General features: G+C 35.9%; 1 protein-coding gene across 6 annotated transcripts in view; it reads left to right on the top strand.

Moving 5' to 3' along the window:
* LOC131935831 (paired box protein Pax-6) overlaps positions 1 to 24,031 on the top strand; it is a 102,885-nt gene extending 78,854 nt beyond the window's left edge. For 3 of the 6 annotated variants that reach the window (XM_059292520.1, XM_059292525.1, XM_059292521.1), the window contains exons 6-12: positions 4,032 to 4,266; positions 14,157 to 14,306; positions 15,436 to 15,535; positions 16,243 to 16,404; positions 18,376 to 18,491; positions 19,067 to 19,192; positions 19,737 to 24,031. In XM_059292520.1, the coding sequence (XP_059148503.1) occupies positions 4,032 to 4,266; positions 14,157 to 14,306; positions 15,436 to 15,535; positions 16,243 to 16,404; positions 18,376 to 18,491; positions 19,067 to 19,192; positions 19,737 to 19,849 (1,002 nt within the window). In that variant the 3' untranslated portion in view covers positions 19,850 to 24,031. The remainder of the gene's footprint in view (positions 1 to 4,031; positions 4,267 to 14,156; positions 14,307 to 15,435; positions 15,536 to 16,242; positions 16,405 to 18,375; positions 18,492 to 19,066; positions 19,193 to 19,736) is intronic. The other 3 variants (XM_059292523.1, XM_059292522.1, XM_059292524.1) reach the window with 3 other exon arrangements.
* The last annotated feature ends 908 nt before the right edge of the window (positions 24,032 to 24,939 follow it).

The following is a 24,939-nucleotide window of genomic DNA, read 5'->3' on the forward strand; positions in this document are numbered from 1 at the left end:
TGGCCGCGCGAGATTTGAGCGAGACGACATCGGCGTGCCATTAAGGGGAGCCGGAGACCGGCACTGCAGCCGGCAGCTGGTCTTCCCACACCTTGCACGTTGGTGTAAGACTTTTCAATGGAACGTTCCCCCATACAGTTTTTTTTTTAATAATTAATTTACTATGTTCCTTCAACAAGTTTTTAAATTACTAATTAGATTACACATAACAAGTTACAAACTAAAGACGACAAACCTGTAAGATGTTGCTTGCAGATTTTTGAAAAAAAGATTGTCTTTATAAAATAAACAAAACAACAACACACGTATGCTAGGGTATTTAAATGTCTTTTGTGAAAATGGGAGACAATCCAAGATGGTCCCAGATGCAATCAACAAATACCTGTTTTTACATTCCATTTTTTTCTGCGTCATTTGATTAATTAAGCAACGTAATTAGTCTTAGTTTTGCGTTGATATACAGTACCCTTTTCTACTGTTATTATTACCTCTCGATTACTTTATTTCACTCAAGTACTGAAAATAAGACAATATATGTTTTTATATTTACACAAACTCATTTATTAATATACTGCTTTGTATACTACTTTGTTCAGTGCATATATCTGTGTATATAAATATATATGTATATGTATATGTATATATATATATATATATATATATATATATATATATATATATATATATATATATATAACCTATATATATATATATATATATATATATATATATATATATATAGAGAGAGAGAGAGAGAGAGAGAGAGACAGAGAGACAGACAGACAGAGAGATGCGTAGGTGTGCGTGTAGTTAGTAATGCCCATTTGTGTAAAAACAAAACGATGACACAATTAAAATATGTCCAGGCAATGTATTTTAGCCCCCCCCCCCCACATCCCACCTTCCCCTCCCCCCTCTCTTCCCCGCCACACACATTCATAACCCACCAGAATTTAATCTGGTAGAAACAATAAATAAAAAAACAAAAACCTAGCTAAATCTGGTGTTGTCTCCCCTCGCAGTCTTGCTAAACTTGGGCACAGACTGCAATACATTCACCTCCCCGGATTTTTTTTTTTTTTTTTTCGTCTGTGTGACACTCGGCATCACCTCGACATATGTCTCGGTGGCCAGGAAAGGGTTAACGAGACGTTGGCGGCAGTAAAACTTCCATGCCAGGAGCGACTCCCCCGCCCCTGCCCTCCTATTGTAAGCTTCAGTTAATCCCACCGTGACGGGGGGTTTGTGGTGGTAATTTGTAAATAAAATGACAAATGGGAATAATTTGTCCTTGACAAATTGTTGAAATATTTTTGTTACGTTTATTTTTTTTTTTTTTTTTTGTGTTTGTTAGTCAATTTTAGAAACTATAAATAGGAAAATTTTGATATATTGCACACCGTTTACTGCAGATAATTGAACAGATTGTATACCAGACTTATAAAGAACTACACATTCAAACTCTTATTACATAGTTTAGTTGTATCAAAATACTCTATTTTTAAAATTGTAACGAAAATAATATTTTTGTTGATAAAATTAATTTTTTAGAAACAAATTATGTTACATCTAGAAGGTCAGTTGAAAAAATTTAACCATACACATTTTTTTTACCATTTTCAAGAATACAAATTTATTTTTTTGTTTTATTTTCCCCACCAAAACAGAAATTATACTTAAAAGATCATTTTATACTATCAGAAAAACTATAGTAGAAGTATATTTTCAAGGCAGCAAATAATTGAGAACTCTCAAAAGTTAGACAAAAACAGTTAACATTGCTCACCAAACAAAAACAAGTGTTTAGTCTGTCGTGAGTTAAGCATACCGACCGGAAGTTATCGATATACGTGATACATCCAATCAGGTCAGAATTTCATCTTCTAAACATAGCAGTTATTCATTATTATTTCTGGCCATAGTTTCACCTGTTGAAATAAACCCAATAAAGATTGAAGTTACCATTTTCATCATCTTATATATATATATATATATATATATATATATATATATATATATATATATATATATATATATATATATATATATATATATATATATATATAGTTCGATTTACCTATGTATTTATGCATATCTATTTTTTATACAAACGTATGCATATAAATGTATATATGTAAAAGCACGTATGCATATCTAATGTAGATGCGATAGTTGTAAGGAGACTACCACACAGTGTGTACAGTGCCTGTACCCCCCCCCCCACCACCACACGCCGCCCCTGCACCCCTGGCCGACATATGGGCCTACACCAGCTAGTGACAGGCGAGTAGGTGTCAGCCCGTAAGTCAGCGGGTTAATGAGGTATGTGCCAGCCTGGCGAGCTGTCAACCCATTTGTCATGGCAGTCGTGGTTATGTGGGACATCATGACCACTGGTCATTTGTTTGTTTTTTATAGCAGACGGGTTACAAGATATGTATTACAAAAGATATATTTGTTTATCAACACGTTAATTACTAATTTTTAGTGTTGTAAAATTTGTTTCGTGAATATAACTCCGAGGATTATTTACTTAACAAAGTTAAATAATATATATATATATATATATATATATATATATATATATATATATATATATATATATATATATATATATATGGGTGTGTGTGTGAGAGAGAGAAATAAATATAAATATATTTGTTTATCAACACGTTAATTACTAATTTTTAGTGTTGTAAAATTTGTTTCGTGAATATAACTCCGAGGATTATTTACTTAACAAAGTTAAATAATATATATATATATATATATATATATATATATATATATATATATATATATATATATATATATATATATGTATGTATATATATGGGTGTGTGTGTGAGAGAGAGAAATAAAGTGTGTGTGTGTATTTAGTCCATGCTCATACCTGTGTCATATTATTAACATGTGTTTGTCAACCACACACCATTAACACTTGTTAGCTATGACACCACACACGACACACACTTAACCTCTGTTACCTATGCATGACACCACACACCATTAGCCCCTGCTACTCATGCCACCACACACCATTAACCTCTGTTACCGATGACACACCACACCACACACCCTTAAACCCTGTTACCTATGACACCATACACCATTGACCTGTTACCCATGACACCACACACCCTTAACCCCTGCTACCTATGACACTATACACCATACACCACACACCCTTAACCCCTGCTGCCTATGACACCATACACCATGACACCACACACCCTTAACCCCTGCTACCTATGACACTATACACCATACACCACACACCCTTAACCTCTGCTACCTATGACACCATACACCATGACACCACACACCCTTAACCCCTGCTACCTATGACACCATACACCATGACACCACACACCCTTAACCTCTGCTACCTATGACACTATACACCATGACACCACACACCCTTAACCCCTGCTACCTATGACACCATACACCATGACACCACACACCCTTAACCCCTGCTACCTATGACACTATACACCATGACACCACACACCCTTAACCCCTGCTACCTATGACACCATACACCATGACACCACACACCCTTAACCTCTGCTACCTATGACACCATACACCATACACCACACACCCTTAACCCCTGCTACCTATTACACCATACACCATGACACCACACACCCTTAACCCCTGCTACCTATGTCACCATACACCATACACCACAGACCCTTAACCCCTGCTACCTATGACACCATACACCATGACACCACACACCCTTAACCCCTGCTACCTATGACACCATACACCATACACCACAGACCCTTAACCCCTGCTACCTATGACACCATACACCATGACACCACACACCCTTAACCCCTGCTACCTATGACACCATACACCATGACACCACACACCCTTAACCCCTGTGACCCATGACACCACACACCCTTAACCCCTGCTACCTATGATACCACACACCCTTAAACCCTGTTACCCCTGTTACCCCTGCTACCTATACCACCACACACCCTTAACCTCTGTATATTTCTCTACCCCAGGTCTCCTCCATCAACCGAGTACTACGTAACCTGGCCAGCGAGAACCAGAAAGTCATGGGCCAGGGCTCCATGTACGATAAGCTCGGGCTCCTCAACGGTCAGGGCTGGCCGCGCCCCAACCCCTGGTACACCCCCACGGTGTCGGCCATGGGCGGGCTGGCGCACCCCTCGGCCTACTCCCCCTCGCAGGCCGCCTCGCACCATCTCCTGCACGAGAAGAAAAGTGAGTGGCACGGTATGTGATGACGTCACGGGTTTGTTGTTTCCTTAATTTCCTACTTCTGTTGTCTCGCTGCTCCTCAGATCAAATTTTAAGACTCCTTTGTTGAGGTTCGTATCTACCAACCATACACATAATCAGGTCAACGGTTGATGACCTCATCTATCTAAGCCGGGCCTTGAGGTTAAGATTAGGATTAGGTTAAATGCCAGGGTAACAGTTGTTTTTTTTTGGTAAGGGGCATGGAAGCCGAGTAAGTAGTAAAAGTAAATCAAGTTCTTCTTTAGACCTAGCGGTCCCATGGGTAGATGAATTAGAGTTCATATGTTACTTGACTTTGGTATATGAAAGGATTCGTGTGGTCAGCACTATGCCCAGCTGCGTTTACTTCCCCCAACATAATTCAGGTACCCATTTGAGCTGGGTGGACTCATGGGACGTTCTACGGAAGTTGAACCCAGATTCGAACTCGAGACTTTCGGGTTAGCTGTCGTATGCTCTACAAGTCCGAAACAAGATCCGAACTCGAGACTTTCGGTTTAGCAGTCGTATGCTCTACAAGTCTGAACCAAGAATCGAACTCGAGACTTTCGGGTTAGCTGTCGTATGCTCTACAAGTCTGAACCAAGAATCGAACTCGAGACTTTCGTGTTAGCAGCCACACGCTCCATCATACGAGAAAGCCGTGCTGAATGAAACTGGCCGAGTATGAAATGTAAACTTAATCAAGCAATACCAAAAAAAAAACTAAAACAAAACAACATTGTACTTGTATTCATTACGCATACACGTATCAATTTCATGTGTGTAGTTTTCAAGTTGTCCGCTCCACTAAGAAAGTCGTTAAACGAATTTATTATTTACAACCTGGTTGTAGAGAGCTGAGTCACACACTGGTAAAAATTTATCAGCTGTAGCAGGGATGTAACAGAGAACTGCCTACATGTGAAAAAAAGGTTAAAAAAGGTTTTAACAAGGTTAAAAAAACAATTTTAACTACCATTTCACCAGTTGATTGAAGTCTGATTGCAACCACCCACAGCGTCTCATCAAAAGAGCTAAACACTTTCAACAAAACATAACAAACTTGGAAGATAGTTAATAATTTACTAAAACAACAATTGCTATTTTTTTTTAAGTAGGCGGGTAACAAAATGCTAAAATAAATAGACAACGCATGAACGCATACACACATACACATACACGCATACACACACACACACAGACACACACACAGACACACAAACAAACACACACACAAACACAACGGATATATACAACAACAGCACAAGTACACAGACACTTATAGTCACATAAAAAAAAAAACCTACACACAAACACAACATAGGCGCAAACCGGGTAGGACCAATGCACACAGTTTAAGAACAGTGGCACGTTTTACGAATACATTCTTTATTTGTTGAAGACAAATATTAAAACATGGTCAAATGAATTAGAATAAATAACAGAGTTAGATATTGCGTTTTAATCATAACGAACGAAAGCAACACACCCATAAAGATAAAAGAAAAAAACAACATATTATCATGTGTCCAAATATGCTGGCCTAATGTAAGCATTAAAGCTACTACAATATTCGCTTAATTTAAAAACGAAGTACCATCCCCCCTCCCCTACACCCATAAAGATAAAATAAAGAAGAAAAAATATAACAGAATATCATGTGTCCATATTTGCTGGCCTAATGTAAGCATTAAAGCTACTACAATATTCGCTTAATTTAAAAACGAAGTACCCTCCCCCCCCCCCCCCCCCCCCCCCCCATCGCCACCAACTTTTTGCGCTCGTAGAACTTTAAAGCGCGTTAATTAAGCCAAAGCGCGCGGGGCCGGTGGAAACACGTCCCCGACCCACGGAACTCACCCCGCTGGGTATCATCGTGAGGTCAAGGACGCACACAGTGGATCTCCCATGCTGCCACATACGTTTCCGTTTCCCTCCGCGCGTGGCTAGCGTGAGCAGTGCGGGGAGCGCGTGCCAGGGTGTGAGTGTGACGGACCGTGAAGAGCCGGGAGTGACAAAATGGCGAGAGGAGGGAGGGAGGGAGTGACGGAGGAGGGGGGGGGGGGAATTAAAACAGTCGGCGAACATGAAGTAGAAAGGAGTGAGCTAAATTAGTGTCCAGTAGAAAGGGGAAGTAATTTAGAATGTTTTGAAATACAACCACACCATCCACTCCACGCGAAGGTTTCAGACTAAAAGAGTTCCCAGAGAATTTGAGCTTTAATGCGTACCATAGCTAGTTACCCTAACCATATCTCTAACCCTATCTCTAACTCTAATCCTAAAATTCCTCTTGATGCTATTTCAAAATTCTAACCTTCCAATGACAAAACTTTTTATTTTATTTGTTTTGTTCGATTTTATATTTTAGTTACTATACGTTAACAATTCCGTACCGGCTTCAGAATTTCGAGTTTTGTTTCAACTCAATTTATTTGAGACATTCTACATGCTCTTGTATTTACAACATAAATTTAGTGATAACAAGTATAGAAGCAGGCATTGTTAGTGAAGTGCTACTATAGTATATCTTCAGCGCCGAAGGTAGATACAGGTCGATATGAAGGCGTTGTCACAACAACGTATGTCCAGTATTGATACATTTTTAACTACGCAAAATTATCTTCAAAATTATGCATCGTCATCTTCTCGTTCTAAAATTAATGTTGGACGGGATTTCATCGAACACAGTTAATATGGTATAACCTGTCAACTTGTTATGTGGCTGGTTATCTTTCTTGATTTGCCTTAGTCCTCTCAAGAATAAATTACAAGGCAGCAGTTGTTTGATTTTGGAGTTGTCTCTCCTAGATGGGTTGTTGTCCCCTGCTGTCGAACTTCATCCGCCCTGGGGTTTGAACTCAGGATTGTTCGGTTTAACAAACATAAGCCTTATCTGTCCGACCACATTGTTGTCTTCTAAAACACGTATTTTGATATTTTAATCATAATTTATCTTCAAAACTATGCCTCGTCTTCCAAATACGTAGGCCCTATTTTGATTTTAATCGTAATTTATCTTCAAAACTATGCCGTATCTTCCAAACAAATATTTTGATTTTGATCGTAATTTATCTTAAAACTATGCCTCGTCTTCCGAACACATATTTTGATTTTAATCGTAATTTATCTTCAAAACTATGAACACATATTTTCCACTTAGGCGCTGTATAATTTTTAAACCTGACTGCACAGGTTCGTAATTCAGTTCGTTGGCTACTAGACAATCACAATATCACGCTCTTGCATATAGCTGTACCACAACAATATCCATGTCAACAATGGATTTACCATCTGTGCCCGCGAACTAAAAAGTTGTGTATACAACAATAGAACAATATAATCGCAGGTTCAAAACTCTAAGTCTTCTTCAAATTGAAGAGCGCTGTATCTTCTATTACACAAGTGTTGGCTCCTCGGTCTGTGTTTAGGATCACCTAAACTTGCTTTGACATTCCAATTCGAATGATGGATGAGATCTCTACGTCCAAGATCTGTAGAGTTATCGCCCTTACCCAGGAGTTAACGCCCTTGGTCTGGAGTTAATGCCCTTGTTCTATGAGAGCGTACAGATTTCACCAGAGTTAGTTTTACAATGACAGGCTTGTGGGGGTAAGTGCGAGGTTCATGTTGTGGAGAGTGAAACGATTCAAAAAATAAATAAGATTGGCGGGATTCCTGTAACAATTAAATCGTGGGTCTAAATATTTTTAGTTCCTCGGATAATTAAACGGCTGTGTTTCAGGGGAAAAACTATATCAGTTTAATTGACATTTGCAGCGTTGATGTTTGATTATATAGGTTATAGTTAGTTATTTTGATATTCTTTTCTATTATTTGGTATGTTATCCTGAGCTACTGTTCTATAATTTTTGCTAAATGGAGTTTATATTAATATAGACTGGTATAATAGTTTATTCCCTTAAGAGTATGTTTTATATAGTTTTTGTTATACGGAGCTAAGTGTTTTATTAATCAATTTGTTACATGCAGCTATGTTATATTTGATATAGAAAGTTTATGCTCAGTTTGTTAGATAGATGTTTTGTTATATGGATATATTTATATTAAGCTTTAAAATTTGTTGAAGAGATGATTTAATACTGATTAGCTAAGGTCTGATGAGTTGTGATATGGAAAGTGTTAATTTTCAACATGCGAACCTCGTACATTCTATATTGCGATAGGGACCAACCACTTTACATATCACCTTGCTACTTACTTGATCACGTGACAATATATTATAGAAGAATGTGGAATTATAACACGTCAAATGTTCATTTAGCCGTGTCGGATTATACTCATAAGACGCAATTAACCCAACCGTACACATGCCTTAGCACCCATGGGGATTATCCTAATTCCCGTCCCCCCCCCCCCCAGAGACCCGCTCGCGAGTGTCAAAATACCCCGTGGTCAAGGGACGTAAGAACCACGAGTTAAGTCAAGGGAGACAATCGTCAGCTGATGTGACCTGAGAGGTAAACGTGCGACCCTTCACCGCAATCAGAAAAACTCGTGTTGATGACGTATTGTTGCGCGATCAAATCCTAAACCCTACCGCGAAAAATAATCCGGGTGTATGACGCTTATCGTCGGGTTAACCCTATGATTCAACGCCTTTTAGAAGTGTCTGGATTCCACCTCAATAACGGAAGTAACCAAAAGTAGTAATTACCTCTAAAAGAGATTTTTTTTTTCAACAGGATTAGATGTTTTTGAAAAGATTTCGATGCTAAAAGTGTGTGTGTGTATGGGGGGGGGAGGGAATTCGTAGCTTGAAATAGTCCTCAAGTAGTTATAATTTACCCTGAGACAAGAAGACGACAAGGAGAGGACAATTATGCAAGTTCGGAGGACCAGGACACGGATATGAAATAATTAATTGACATAGTCCCAGAAAAAAAGGCTGCCCTAATTTCCACTTCCGCTCTGGCCCTCCGGCCACAAAGAGGTTTCTCGACGACCGGAAGGGCTGGTCTGAGCGTGCGCACTGATCAGAGATCAAACGGCAAGGGAATCTTCCTACTGGCGGTTCCGAATGTTCGGAAATTTTCACGTCCGCTGCGTAGTGGTTTAAATTTCAACGTATATTTTTTTTTTAAATAAATAAAAAAGAAATGCATCCGATCTTATTTAGTTTAATCTCAACAGATTATGGGAAGAAATTTTCAGATAAATCGCTTACCAATTTTAATCATAATTAGTGCTCAGATTAAATGTGCCAGAAATACAATCTCGCTTAATTTAAAACAAATATATTTTTTAAAATTGTACTCTCTCTCTGTCTCTATCTCTCCCTCTGTATATATATATATATATATATATATATATATATATATATATATATATATATATATATATATATATATATAAAATGTCTGATTTTCGTTTTGAATTAGCAAACCTTACCACAATAGCATTCTAAATGACTTTGTTGTTAATTTCTTGTTTCTCATTCTTTCCGCCCAAAATTTCAACAAGCCAAATCTGTGACGTAACAGTTTTGCACCCTGTGAACTATAACCCCTGTGTTTCTCTTGTTTTGTGTTTTTTTTTTCACCTTACGTTACTTCCCACATTATGTTCTTATTTTTTATCCCATTCACACAAAAATGGCGCTTTTACAAAAAATATTTCCCCCCATTATTTTCAGACCCTGAACGTATTTCCTTTAATACACTAAATTCAAAATTAAAGCGACGCCATATTCATTCCAAGCAATTAATTAGCTATCAACATTTTTTTTTGTCTATTTTCACGGACAACTGTTACCTTTTATTGGCTCCGGATGCCGGGTGAAAAATTCCCCCAACTTCAAATCAAACGACTTTACCGTTTTATTTTCATAGACAATTGCGCCGATGTTTCTCGCATAGAATCGCTACGTCGCTTTACGCCCCCGCCCCTCGCCCCTTAAATACGACGCCGGGGCTGCGTGTCTTTTGTGCACCCTGCCGACGCCTAGTCTAGCGCCCTTTCAGCCTAAAGAACCAAAATCACCCTCCGCCTTATACAGCGACGAGTAAAATCGCGAAGAAACCTTCTCGCTGGTGAAAGTCATTCTCCTGCCCGTTCAATTCCCAGCATTATTTTCATTTCGCGATTTGTTTGGAGCGCGAAGATAAATATGTTTCAGCTTTCCCCGACAGAGAGGAAAAAAAATATTTCCCCCGCGCGTACGATTCTTTACGTAAAGACGCACAGTTTTATTTTTAATCTTCGCGAAGCTTTGACGATTGCGAAAATATGGAAACTTATTTCATTCCGATCTTACTTTTCAGTTAATTGTATTTGAATATAAAGGTTTTATTCTTTAAATAATAAAATAAAAAGTTTCTTGGCGATAAGTTTTACACTGGCATCCCTGTATTTAGTATCGTTGAAAAATATATTTTATCCACAAACATAAACCTAAGTTTAATCTTTGATGTAAACCTAAACCTAAGCCTAAAATCTGCTCTAAACCTAAATCAAAGTCTAAAACCTGCACCAAACCTAAACCAAAGTATAGTCTACGGCCTATATAAGCTTTAGGATAAATATGCACTTTACAATAACCGAATAGTTACAAAGTTTTTCTTAAAAAATGTTATATTATTTAAAATTAAAATAAAAAGAAATTAAGTTAATTTTTTTTCTTCTGTTTAAAGCGCGTAAAATGTTTTATTTTTTTTTATATCTCGTATAGCAAAGTATTTAAAATATTAAAACATGGTCTATAAATAGATTTTTAAAAAATTAAAATGGCGTCAACATTACGAGAACCTGCATTTGTAAGAATAAGAATCCACGGCTGACGTCATAACAGTCACATCAACCTCTTTCTACGGACCAGTCCCCCCCCCTCCCCAACCACTTTCTTTTAACGTGAAAACAAACAATATGCTGTTTACATGTTTCATTACAAAACATGTGAAAAAAAAGACGTGAAACACGCGATCTGTTTGACTTTTAAGCACGTTTCTGTCCGTAAAGTCAAAATAATTATCTTAACCCTTCAAGTGCCAGCACCGTTGTTAAACCCAACAAAAGGGTCTGCCATGTTAAGGGTTAACGCAGTGTTGAACTAAAAGGGTTAAGCATGGACGTGATGTTTGGGTGTGTTCCGCTACCTAGTCTTACCAATCATATAGGGCTCAGGGATAAACAGGATTTCTTTAGGATAATGGGTGTTTGTATTTTCTCTAGGTATAGATTTACAAGAGGTGTACGTTTGAAAATAAACACCCTCTCTCAAGAAAACTTTACATGTGTATGTTTGTCTGTTAGTTTGTTTTAGTTTTAACTCTAAGTAGTGAAGGCTGGGACAATAAGAACAGCTTTTCTGTTTTTAAATTACATCTTAGAAGACTATCTACATGCTGTTGTATTGTGTTGGAAACTACTGGAATAAATCTATTCATCATATATTATAAACACACTCCAGACATTGTAATTAACTTCTCAAAAATTAAAAACCGACTTTAAAAAACAGTAAATGCTCAGTAAATAAAATAAAAACGTTCTTTTACGCTTAATTATAATCATAAAGTCACGATAGAAATATAACATAAACTAGATCATCCATGACTTTATTTTATAATGACAAAATATCATTTGTTTACTAAGATGCCATGTTGTTTTTTTCACAATATATTTACGCCCCTAATATAAAACATGTTATATGCAACTATGATCATCAAACTCAATTACTTGTTAATTAGAACAATCCCTTGATATTATCATTCATTAAAACACAACACAACTAGCTAAAGTTTATCTTAAAGCGCTTATAAAGATATTCAGAAAATTTGCCCCCGAAAAAATATCCCGTGAGTTGCATATCCTAAGGGACCCAGCGCTAAATAAACCGGTCGTTCCTTAATCAGCGGAGCGTATCGTTTCCATGGATAATCGGATTAACGAGCTCAACCAAAATCCACCCGGCCCAATCGTGGCTCCGTATTTCGATGGCCCTCTGACGTTCCGTCATTAGCTAATTCTGTTTAAATGACGAATTTCGAGTCAGCCTTGTCAAACTAGCAGAATAAACTGCCCACAATTTGAACGTTGCGGAATATTTTTCCCCATCTATTAAATTTAATTACGTAATTTTAATTACGACGCATGTTATTGTTTAGTGTTCGTGTTATTCATTCAAAGTTAAGTCGTGTTTATGATCAATTTTAACGGAGTAATATATATATATTTATGTATTTTATTAATTAACAATCAATTTCCCGATACACGATTTTAACCACTTTAATTGCTTGTTGAAGCTATTATCCGGTTAACATTTAGACATAAATTGGAATTGATTTGATATAACTTGGACTGGATAAAAATTGCACCTTTTGATAAATAAGTCAAAGGGAATAAAATGAACGATTACAGAAGAATAAAGAAATTCCTACATCTAGATTAATGTATATTGGTTGTAGAAGTCTTTTCCGTATAGATTTTTTGATCTCGATATTTAGTCCACAATAAAATTTCAGAATCGGGTTTTAGAATGAGAAAGGGGGAGAGTAGGGTCAGAATATTTGATGAAACGGGTCGCGTCGGTTCCAAGTATTTAAAAGCAAGGGGCAGTAACAAATGGCGCACCAGAAGAGGGAGATAACCTCGTCAGATCTCCTGTCTATTGTCCCCCGTGTCCGTGTGCGCGCGTCATGACAACTGTCCACTCACATCTCACGTGCGGATGCGCTCACACTCTGACCCCTCTCGTCGCACCCCCGTGACCCGCACCCCCTGCCATCAAATCAGCCCGGGACCCCAAAACCTGCCGCAGTGGCAAGAGGCACGTGGACGCCCGATTGTTTGACCAACGCTCCTGAGTTTCATGCGGTCGGTTCCATCCCTTCTTCCACCGATCTTCTAGATTATTCTAGAAGAAAAAAAAACCACCCCTCTATTTTATTTATTCTTACTGGGAGCGAAACTGATGGGATGCTGTGTGGGGGTGAGGTCTAGGGGCGCATCTTTACGATACCCGGCACCAACTGCCCGCGCATGCGCCCTTTGTTGATTCTAGCATGGACATTAGACCTCATTTACATCATCTTTCCTGACGGGTTCGTCTGCCACGTGTGTTGGGCGGAAGTGACGCGTGTCCGTGGTTTTAAAATAACCGCATGATTTATATGAATTCATTGAAACGCCAAAAGACAACAGAAACATACTGTTAAATAAAATTTATACAAAAATATTTGTATTCAATTTTATTTATTCAATTTATTCCATACCGTTAACAACAGTAGACACAAAGGCCTTTTTTCACATTGGCTTAAAACAAACAACATAATATCATTATTTTAATAAAGAAGCAAATGAGTAGTAAAGACATAGCAGTAACATAGCATTCATAAATTAGAAGTAAAGAAATCATGTGGTATATATTTTCAGTATATATATACTGAATATAACAATATATTTAGAATAATTGCAATATAGGATTGTAAAATTTAAATACGTTTTTAACTGTTAAGTACAAAATTTGTTTTCGATAGATCAAACGAATTTTTTTTTTGCTTTACGAAATCCAGTATAAGACTAAGCATATTGATTAAAAGTAATTAAAAATTACATTATTAACACAATTTAAAAAAAACAAAACTTTGAGCTACAAACCTATGACGTTTAGCTCAAGTGGGTCTTAACCAGATTTAAAATGAATTCGAAAAGGATAAACAATATCTGAATCTCACCAAGGATATACCTTAGTACTCTAAACACTCTTAATTATTTGCGTTTAATTAATTATATTTTATAATACACATCAAATCTATACCAACAACAACTAGCTTAACTTGAATAAAATGTAAATTTTCAGCCCAGCAGCCGACCACTATCTGCTGTTCCAGCAAATTTAACAGTTGTTGTCTTTTTATCTGCAGATGATCTGATTAGCAGCGCCGGCTCCACCGGAAGTCAGAGCGACGGGCAGACCGGAGAGACAGATGAGCAAATGCGCATGCGTCTTAAACGGAAGTTACAAAGAAACCGGACGTCGTTCACGGCTACGCAAATAGAATCATTGGAGAAAGGTCGGTTTTGTAAACATTTTTTTTTCTTTAGCCAAAAGTTTAAAGCAGATCATTTAAACATTTTATTCAAAAGTTTAAGGCCGCTTATATAAACGTTTTTGGCCAAAAGATTAAGGCCGCTTGTTTAAACATTTTTAAGCCAAATGTTAAGTCGGTTATATAGTAAAGTTCCCTTTTGAAAATGGCCGCCCACGGGTCAGGTGAAGTAGAGTTCGCCTCTTTATGTGACCTCGGCATATGAAAGGATACTGTTACCAGAGTTATACCCAGCCGCCTTTACCTTCCCTAACGTATGTCAGGTACTCATAAGAGTTGGGTTGGCTCAGGGACGTGCTACCACTCTAGCCAGGGACCCGAACTCGAGACTTTCAGGTTAGCAGTCGAACGCTCTACCATTCGACCATGCCGTCCCATGATGCAATTTTACCTGGCTTAAGCTGGGGCTGGGGGTTTAAAGACACTAGTTTTGCATTATTAGGAAATCACTGAGTCATCTCAGCTCTAATGGGTACCAAGCTCAATATTGGGGAAGTCACTGTGGCTGAGCATGAAACTAACCAAGTTATACCTACATAAACCGAGGTTACAGAAATGGTTTACCTCTTCATTACATTCTATACTCAACCCAAAGTCAGGAAATATCTCTTTTACCTGTTTATTTAAAAGCACACAATTATCTTATATAGTAAGGTCAGATAAAGAAATAAATTCTATCGCATCAGCCAAGTGACCTGTTTAACATAAAAGCAAACACAAAAATTGATAATGTTCCATATTCTTTTTTGATGCTAACATTTAAAAATATTAGAAAAATAAACTGATCAAATTAGACACACACAAAAACTACTTGTTTAAAAAAAATCCAAATTGTTTTAACAATATCTCCATCATTTGTTCTCTTAGTTGTTTCACTATGTTTTTTTTACAACAGTTTAAAACAGATTAAAAATTTATTTTATGGAGTAATAAATGTTTCCAGCCAATCCCCGCCGTAATCTGAAAGTACAAATCGACTACGTCTATTACACATAATTTTCTGAATACAGTCGAAACTACTTTAGTCCGATTTTTAAACAGCTGTGTATATAAAGCATGTATTTCTATCGGCGTATTGATACCAATGTTTCAGAGTTTGAACGGACTCATTACCCAGATGTCTTTGCGCGCGAGCGACTCGCCCAGAAAATAGATCTTCCCGAGGCAAGGATCCAGGTGTGGTTCAGCAACAGGTAATTGACCTACAGTTTACGTCTGCTAGGGTTTCTTTCAGACATGCTTTTTTTCTTGTGGGCTCAAAAAAACTTCCGCGGAGCGCACCTAGCATTTCCATGGAACGGAAAATGGTTATAAGTCGTCCAGAGGGGCGATGGACGTACTACGGGGGGGGGGGGGGGGGGGGGGATAGAGTAACTTAGTCTTATAGTGGTCAATGGTTAAATTAATAATGAAGTAGCATTGTGGTCAAAGGGTTAAGTAATTAAAAAGTCTTATAGTGTTCAAATGATTAAGTAATAAAGTAATCTTATAGAAATGAATGGGTTAGGTAATTATAAAGTATTGTAGTGGTCAAATGATTAAGTAATAAAGTAATCTTATAGAAATGAATGGGTTAGGTAATTATAACGTATTGTAGTGGTCAAATGATTAAGTAATAAAGTAATCTTATAGAAATGAATGGGTTAGGTAATTATAAAGTATTATAGTGGTAAATTGGTTAAATAATAAAGCAGATTTATAATGGAAAATGGGTTTACTAATAAATCAGCGAAATAAGAGCTCAACGGGATAAAGTTTTATATCACCCTATCGATTGCGTTCGTTAAACATAACTTGGTCACATGTTGGTCAGTGGGGGTTGTTTAAAAAAATTGTCACGTGATCAGAAAAAGGACAGCGGGTTTAAGACTTAACCTTCTCCCCACCATCTTCACGCCAGGAGAGCCAAATGGAGGAGGGAGGAGAAGCTGAGGAACCAGAGGAGGGACGTCTGCAACGGCGCCACGCGGCTCCCCATCAACCACACCTTCAGCAACGGCATGTACCCCGGGGTGCCGTCAGCCATACACCAGCCGATTCCATCCATGTCCGACACCTACAGGTCAGTGGCTTACAGTCTGTGTGTGCGTGTGTAGGTGTTTGTGTGTGGGTGTGTGTGTCTGTGTGTGTGGGTGTGTGTATGTGTGTGTGTTTGGGTGTGGGTGTGTAGGTGTGTGTATGTGGGTGTGTGTGTGTGGGTGTGGGTGTAGGTGTGTAGGTGTGTGTGTGTGTGTGGTGGGTAGGTGTGTGTGGGGGGGTGTGTAGGTGTGTGTAGGTGTTTGTAGGTGTGTGTAGCTATGTTATGTGCACAAAACATGAAGTATAACTGTATAGGCAGCGATGATTTCTAAACATAATATAAAGTTACAACAACGTGTATGTGTTGACATATATCTACGAAGTGATAAGAAAATAGAACTCCCATATTTAATATGTGTGTTTGTATATATATACATATATATATATATATATATATATATATATATATATATATATATATATATATATATATATATATATATATATATATATACATATATATATATATATATATATATATATATATATATATATATATATATATATATATATATATATATATATATATATATACATAGGTGTGTGTGTTTATGTGTTTTATTTTTGAAAACAAAATTGATTCAAATACAAGTGAATAGTTTGCTTATGAGACTACACACATGCAAGCTTGTGTTGCATGTGTGCTGACTTACATTTCTGAGTAAAGACAAAATGTGTGTGGTGTTACAGTGGAGGAGCAGGCAAATGTGCAACCCCTCCCCTTTAAATACAAAAAAAAAATACGGAATTCTTACTTTTGATGCCCCGTAAAGAATATGAACCAAAAATGTAACCCCCCCCCCCCCTTTTTTTTTTCTTTGAGATAATTCTAAAATGCCCCTCCCCCCAGACACACACAAATGACCACCCCATCCGCACCCCTATAGGTACGCTTGTATCTCAAAGTGTTGATTACACAACCCGTTTACCCAAGTTTGAGCCTACTTAATAACGACTGGCTTCGTACGTCTTTTCTCCCTAGGGTTGTATTGGTTGAAAAACTCTAATTAAAAAAAATATAAAGACAGTATCGTTTTTATTATAATATCACAGAGTCAAATTGGCATTGTGTAAGAAAACACATGGGTTCATGGGTAGCTTATTTCAAAATAAAGGATTTTCTTTCATTGGTCCCACATTATTTCTGTTCAATTTTTAAATCTAACGTATAAAAAAATATTTTACCCAAAAGATTGAACAATCAAAATAATAACATTTTTCGAACATATATTTTCAACCCTGGACCGAACAAAATTACATTGACATTTTTTATTGTGGTCTTAGAAATTTTGGCGAGGTGCCAGTTGTTCTCTGGCAAAGTTACGGAAGACGGGTTGGTAACACATCAAAACCAAATATAAAAACAGTCTGTAGTTTGTGAAGCTAGTTTTTTTTAGTAAATTCCAAAAAATATTTTAATCGAATATTTTTATAGCAGTGTTAATTATTTTTTTTTTTTTTTCAAATTCTTGATTTTAATTTTTTTAATCGAGTCAAATATTAAGAAAAGATTAAAGAAAATAGTTCCTAATCTTCTAGCAAAAAAAAAATCGATTTTATGTCAACACATATTGTTTTAAATGCCGAACGTTTCGCGTTAATTGTTTCAGCAACGAGCATAATCTTCAGGTATGAAGATTTCGCACACGCAAACACAGTAATCTCATTTAAGAACAGGGGATAGAAGGATTTTCCCGTTGCAATATTATAACACCATCGTACTGGATTTCAGTGGCGTCACTAGGTCGTGTGTCACCCCCCCCCAATCTCGCCTCTAATGACGCCTCTGCTAGGTTCACAGGATTAGTTGACTAAAATTTTTAACTTGGTGCCGCTTATAAAATCATTGCCGCCTGTGATATTTAACAAAGAGGTTGTAAAAATGTAAATCTCATTGCTGCCTGTGATATTTCGGCCTCTCATATCTAACACGATGGTTGCATTCTACTTTCAGCTCGATGCCGCCTATGCCAAGCTACTCTCTCTCCAACAACATACCCCCCAACCCAGCCTGTTTGCAGTCGTCTGCTCCTTCGTCCTACTCGTGTATGTTACCCGGTAAGTGGAGCGGTAAGTTTCCGGTTCTGCTTTCTCCATTTCTGATTGGCTAGTTCACAAAAATCACAGAAAATAGCCTACTCATAGGTTGGAATTGTATATATATATATATATATATATATATATATATATATATATATATATATATATATATATATATATATATGTATATATATATAATATATATATAAATATGTATAGCCTATATATATATATATACTTATTATATATATATATATATACATATATAAATATAATATATAAATATGTATAGCCTATAGGCCTATATATATATACTTATAATATATATATATATATATATATATATATATATATATATATATATATATATATATATATATATATATATATATATATATAGTTAAAATTTAACTTAACATAAGTTTTATAATTTGTTTTCATTTTGTAATTAAATCATTATAGAAATACTATTCTATAAATAACTAGCTTCTGAATTAAATAATTAATTTATAATTAGCATTTAATGACTTAAGTACGACGTCTTGTATTTTGATCTCTCATTCCAACTGCCAGTTATATCATGTTTGAATACATTCTCTCCACAGACTACAACCGTGGCTACGACCATCCCTTGTCACTCAGCAACTACGGCCGACCACCGTGCGCACCATCAGTCAGTATGCACCATCAGAACCACATGGGTCAATCTTCGCACAACTCCGTCTCAACGGGTAGGTCGACTAGTACTTCAGAAACGGGGTGATCTAAGTATATCACTGCTAGTAATAAAGTAATGTCGTCTACAACGGGCCGGCCAGCTAGTATTTCAACATTAATATGACGTTCATAAAACATAACACAATAGTCTAACTATTATAAATTTCGGTAGAGCTGAGGCTATGTCATGAGCCTTGATCTAATACTTTCAAATTTTAAAAAGTTAAAATATTTTTAAAAATGAACTTAATTTTTTTTTTAAAATTCACACTAAAAATTATATTGTTTTTTTTTAAATAATAGTCTTACCCGTTAGTTAATACCTTTAGTGTCAAAATTACAGAAGAAGTACGTGTCAGTTTATTTCTTAAATGACAAGCTAAACATTAGTTTAATTGTTTTTAAATATTGTTACCTTATTTCTTGAATTTAAATATCTTTTAATTATAATTTGAACTTATTATAGAAAAAAATAGAACTAGATAAGACGAAGCTACTTAAACTAAGGAACTATTTTCTTGCGCGTCGTAATCTAACAATGTGTTTTGTCACCCTCAGGTTTGATTTCGCCCGGTGTATCAGTGCCCCTCCAAGTGCCAGGGGGCACTCAAGACATGGGCGCCCACCACATGGGCGCCATGACCCACCAGTACTGGCCCCGCATCCAATGACGCCAGGGGGACGTGTGGGTGTGACCTGACCACGTCACAGATTTCACGTCAAACCAACCTGCACATAAACTGATGACGTCATATGGATAAAATCATATTTGATGATGACGTTCTGCCATAAGACTCCATCTAAAAAAACAATTTTAAAATACACGTTTAAAAAAACTTTAAAACAGTTATGTTTATTAAAAATACATAGTATTTATAAACGCTTCAACATATTCACAATGGTGAATACAAATTGTTCCGCAGTATTGTTGGAAAACATATTCTGAAAAGGGCTTACATAATAAAATTTAAAAATCTTCTTCAACAAAGATGATTTCAGCATGCCAAGCAAGACTACATCAAATTCAGTTTATTTTTCCAAATGAAAAAAAAAGGAAACAAAAAGAAAACAAAGATTTTCTGTGTGAAAAAAAAAAAACTAGTTTCAGACTACACGTTAATCTGATTTTATATTATTCCCATATAGACCCATTTTATTCATAATGAGAAGAGCGTTTGATAAAACTCAGTCATGTGTAAACTTACGTATGTGGAAGTTTCCCAACATGCGCCTGTATTGGGTGGATTGACTGCACAGTTGCAAGGAATTCATTTTTGTGTGTGTATGCAAGCCAAAAGAAAACAACAACATACGTTTCACGTGTTTTGGATGCGGTTTCTCGGAGACGCTTAGCTATAGTTACTACTAGCTGAAGTTGCTACTAGCTGTAGTTATCTCTAGCTTAAGCTTCAGTTAACATTAACTTGGCTACACAAGTTCCAGTAATTGCTAGGTAGAATGGCTACTTGCTTCTTTTATCATTTGCTAAAAGCTCCAATATCGCAAGATGCCGTTGCTACTAGCTTTATTTATCACTAGCTAAACTGGTCAGATAAAGTTATCGCTCGCTACAAAAGCAGCTAGCTCCAGTTACCACTAACTAGAGTTACAACTAGCCAGGGTTACTTCTAGAATTCCCACTGGTATACCACTTGCCTGGATCAACACAAACATATACTGCCATTCCATCTAGTTACAACTAGAATGGTTCAAATTACTTCTAGTACGTACGCCACGAAAAATCTTCAGTGCAACATTTTCTGGTTATTCTTTCACACTGTTGAAAAAAAAATATGATATCTAAAAACAAATTCCAGAAGACATTTGCAAAAAGTGTTGTATGCAATGTTTGCTCAATTACAGTACTAAAGAAATTGTGGCTGGTTTTTACACTCCGTGAATATTTTTCTATTCTTGAAAATCTGAAAACGGAATTTTTTTTCCGCCCAAGAAATAACTTTGTGGTTCCAAATAGAATACAAGTGGCCAAAACAACGATGTTGGCCCAACGTTAACTGTTCTGGCCCACACAGCAACTTGCTGGCCCGAAGAAACGTTGTTGGCCTCGAGACAATGTGCTAGACGAGAACTGAATAAAACTGTTTCCTTTCCCTCCCTAATAAACTAAACAAGTACTGGCCAAAAAGACAATTAGGTTGGCCTGGACACACCGCAGCATTGATGATGGCCCAGATTGACAGTTGGCCAATATACTTGGGCCAAGATTGAAGCCAGAATTGTGACAAAACATTCAGTAACAGCTTCAAAAACGTTTCAAACATCACCCATCTCCTCTATATTTGGCACGCCAATGTCTACTCTACAACTAGGGCTGACCAACTTCAGAACAGCGACGCTCTCTTCTGCACGAAGGAAACTTTAAGGATTTCAACTTTCCCAGATGTATATTTTCATATTTTCTTTGTGAACATTCAATTTATTTATCTTTTATAAAATGCTCATTGCGAAAAAAAAATTATCTTGACATATTTACTAAAAGATATGTTCAAGATTCTGGTTGTACCATGTTATAGATAAAATTATAATCTTATCTAGTCTTATTAACCTTTAATTTTCATGTAGTACACTGCAGTGTGTCTTTTAGTTTAGCTTCAAGTGTTAATACATTCAAATCTCAGAAATATAACTGCAGTTTTAATAGTTGTATGATGATAAACTGTTAGCTTTTACAAAAAAAAATGTAAGTTTATCATATGCGTAACGGATGTATATCTGTTTGTCATGACAGTTTATGTGTGCATGTGTTTAATATGTGTGTTCATGTATGTGCTGTGTGTTTAGCTTGTGTTCAACATGTGCTAAAGTGTAAGCACATTTTGCCTATAGTCGACAGGCTATAGACAACCCTGCTCAATATTTACTCTCTAAACACACGAAAAAACACGGACGACTTCAAATCAAACCACACACACATTTCTCCCGTGTTTATTTCAGATCATGTTCGAATTCAACACACTAAAATAAACACACCGTGTGAAATCGAAAACGAGGCCCCGTGCACTTAAATACTCATTTAGTTGTAGAAATAACCACAAAAAAACCAACAATTATTTAAACATTTTTTGTATTATTTTTTGTAATATATTATAATTATGACTTGGTGTATTTGATTGGATGTCTATAAAAGCCAACAATGACAGCTAATTGATACAATCTTTAAGAGTGCGTTACTTGTATTAGGGTTTTTTCTTTAATGTGGTTTTTTTCTGGTAATTTAAAAACTGAATCTTAATTAGATTGAGGGAACAATATTCTCTTAAATTTATTTTTTCTAATAACTACATCGTTTAAAAAAATGTAATTTCATTATTTTTAAAGATTTTATTTTAAAAAAAAATCAAAACTTGTAATGTACATAAAGAGGACTTGTGAATTATACAATGTGGAACTGGTTTAATACTTGCAATTACCTTTCTTTTTAAAATGCTACATTGGAACTAAAACTATAATTTAATTTAAAGATTAAAAAAAAATAAAACAGTGTAACTAAGGATATATGCCTATATCATTACTCTTTTTAAATTATACAATGAAATTAAATTTAAAATACACACACAAATCATCATAATTTAACTTCCTAGGGTACATGTTTTTTTGTTTCAAATTACTACTAATACAAATGCAAATGTTTTATGGGTCAATGGAATTATTAAACACCGTATTTTGACTTTTTTTTTGGGATAATTGAGCGGTATTTAAAAAAAAAATTGTAATAATTATAGGTTTTGTGAATTACTGAGAGGGCTCGTTTTTATGTACTCTTTAATAATGAATTTCTTAATATTTTTTTAACTTGAAAACCTATTTTAATTAAATGATTTCTTAAAAAAATATGTGCAAATATGGAATATGACATTTATTCGCAAATTTATGTAAATATATAAATAAATATTGCAGATATAAATAAATAATAGCGTGAAACTAAAAGATCTCATAAACTGACTGAGACACAGAATACGTGAGGATGAGAATGATCCATGAATGAGTAGCGTTCACTTGAGAATCGAAAAACGTTTGTACACAGTGTTTACATTTATTTTGGTGAGCGATTTAATAATTTAACAAAATGCATTGATTTATATTTTTCTTGTATGTTTTTTTTTGCAAAGTAAATGTGTGTGTTTGAAATAGGTGAGGACATGATGTTGATCTTATAATACTTGGTTAAAAATATTGAGATGTAGGCCTATCTTGTAAGTTTTGTTTGGTTAGATATCTCGAGATTTTACTTGAATGTCGCTTGTGTTTTGGTTGTGAGACTTGTAATGATGAATGGTGGTTATAAATAGAACGCGAGGTAAACAAGCTCAGTACGAGACAGAATGCGAGTTTTGCATGTTTGGTTAATATATTATTAAATAATTGTTTAAAAAAATATTTGTACTGGAGTTTTTTGAATTAGAACAAATGAGAAGGTTAGTGGGGTTTAATGAAAGTTAGAAGAATGGCCACGATAAAGTCGGGCATAATTAAATAACTGGCCATAATAGAGGACTGAGTTTCAGTTAAAAACGTGTAAACAGTTTGATTTTGAAAAAAAAAACCGAAAACAATTAACCCGTTCTATTTACAAAAAAAATAAATAAATAAAAATAAATGCTTCCTGGCGAGTAAGAGAATGTTGGGCCAGCTTAAGTTAGTAGATTACTAGATTGATTCAGGGGCGTAACATGGTGACTGCATGACAACATTGATTTATTTTGATTGACTGGTATAATTAAATGATCGATTATTTTAATTTCTTGCGTGGTTTGATTAATTGTTTGTCTTTATTAAAAATTGATGAATTTCTTATGGGGTTATTTCACAAATGTTTGTATGAATTAAAAATCACGTGGAAATCTAATGTCTTTATTTATGTCACCTACTTATCATACGTTTGTCACATGCATGTCATTTATGTGTCATTCACCTGTCATACGTTCTCGTATATATGTGTTACATGTTAAAACTTGAAACGACTGACATAACATTTTGTCAGTGCTGCTACAAAAACAACGAGGTACTTTGCAAGCACATACACTATATTTTACCTGGGGTATGACTTACATAATGAGTTGTTTGTGTTATTACTTCCATTACAAGGTCTTTGTGATGTAGTAGACATATTAAATTACCTGTGTTAAGGCTCTGAATTATCTATGACAAACACCATGAGTTAGCTGATATATATCATACATCACGAGTTACCTGATATATATCACACACCAAGAGCTACCTGATATATATCACACACCAAAAGCTACCTGATACATATCACACATCATGATTTACCTGATATATATCACACATCATCGGTTACCTTATATATCTCACATATCAAGAGTTACTTGATATATATCACACATCATGAGTTACCTGATATATCTCACATATCAAGAGTTACTTGATATATATCACACATCATGAGTTACCTGCCTCCACACCTTCAGGTACCTGTGACAATAAACACAACCATGACTTATCTGTGCTGCACACCTGTGACCTAACACAAACACACATTAAGTTACCTGGCTGCACACCTCGAGTTACCTGTGATGATAAACACACTATAAGTTACCTGTGCTAAGCATCTTGAAATACCTGTGATACAACACACTTGAGATACGCAGGATAACACACACTATGAGTTACATTCTGCACACATTAAATTATCTGTGATGATGAACACATCATGACCTGTTCTACACATCTCTATTACCTGTTATAAAGTGTGAGTATTTTGGTCATCTAAGGTGTC

Source organism: Physella acuta, unplaced genomic scaffold (assembly GCF_028476545.2).
Source record: "Physella acuta isolate Inbredline_101_S28 unplaced genomic scaffold, ASM2847654v3 ptg000161l, whole genome shotgun sequence".
NCBI lineage: Eukaryota > Metazoa > Mollusca > Gastropoda > Physidae > Physella > Physella acuta.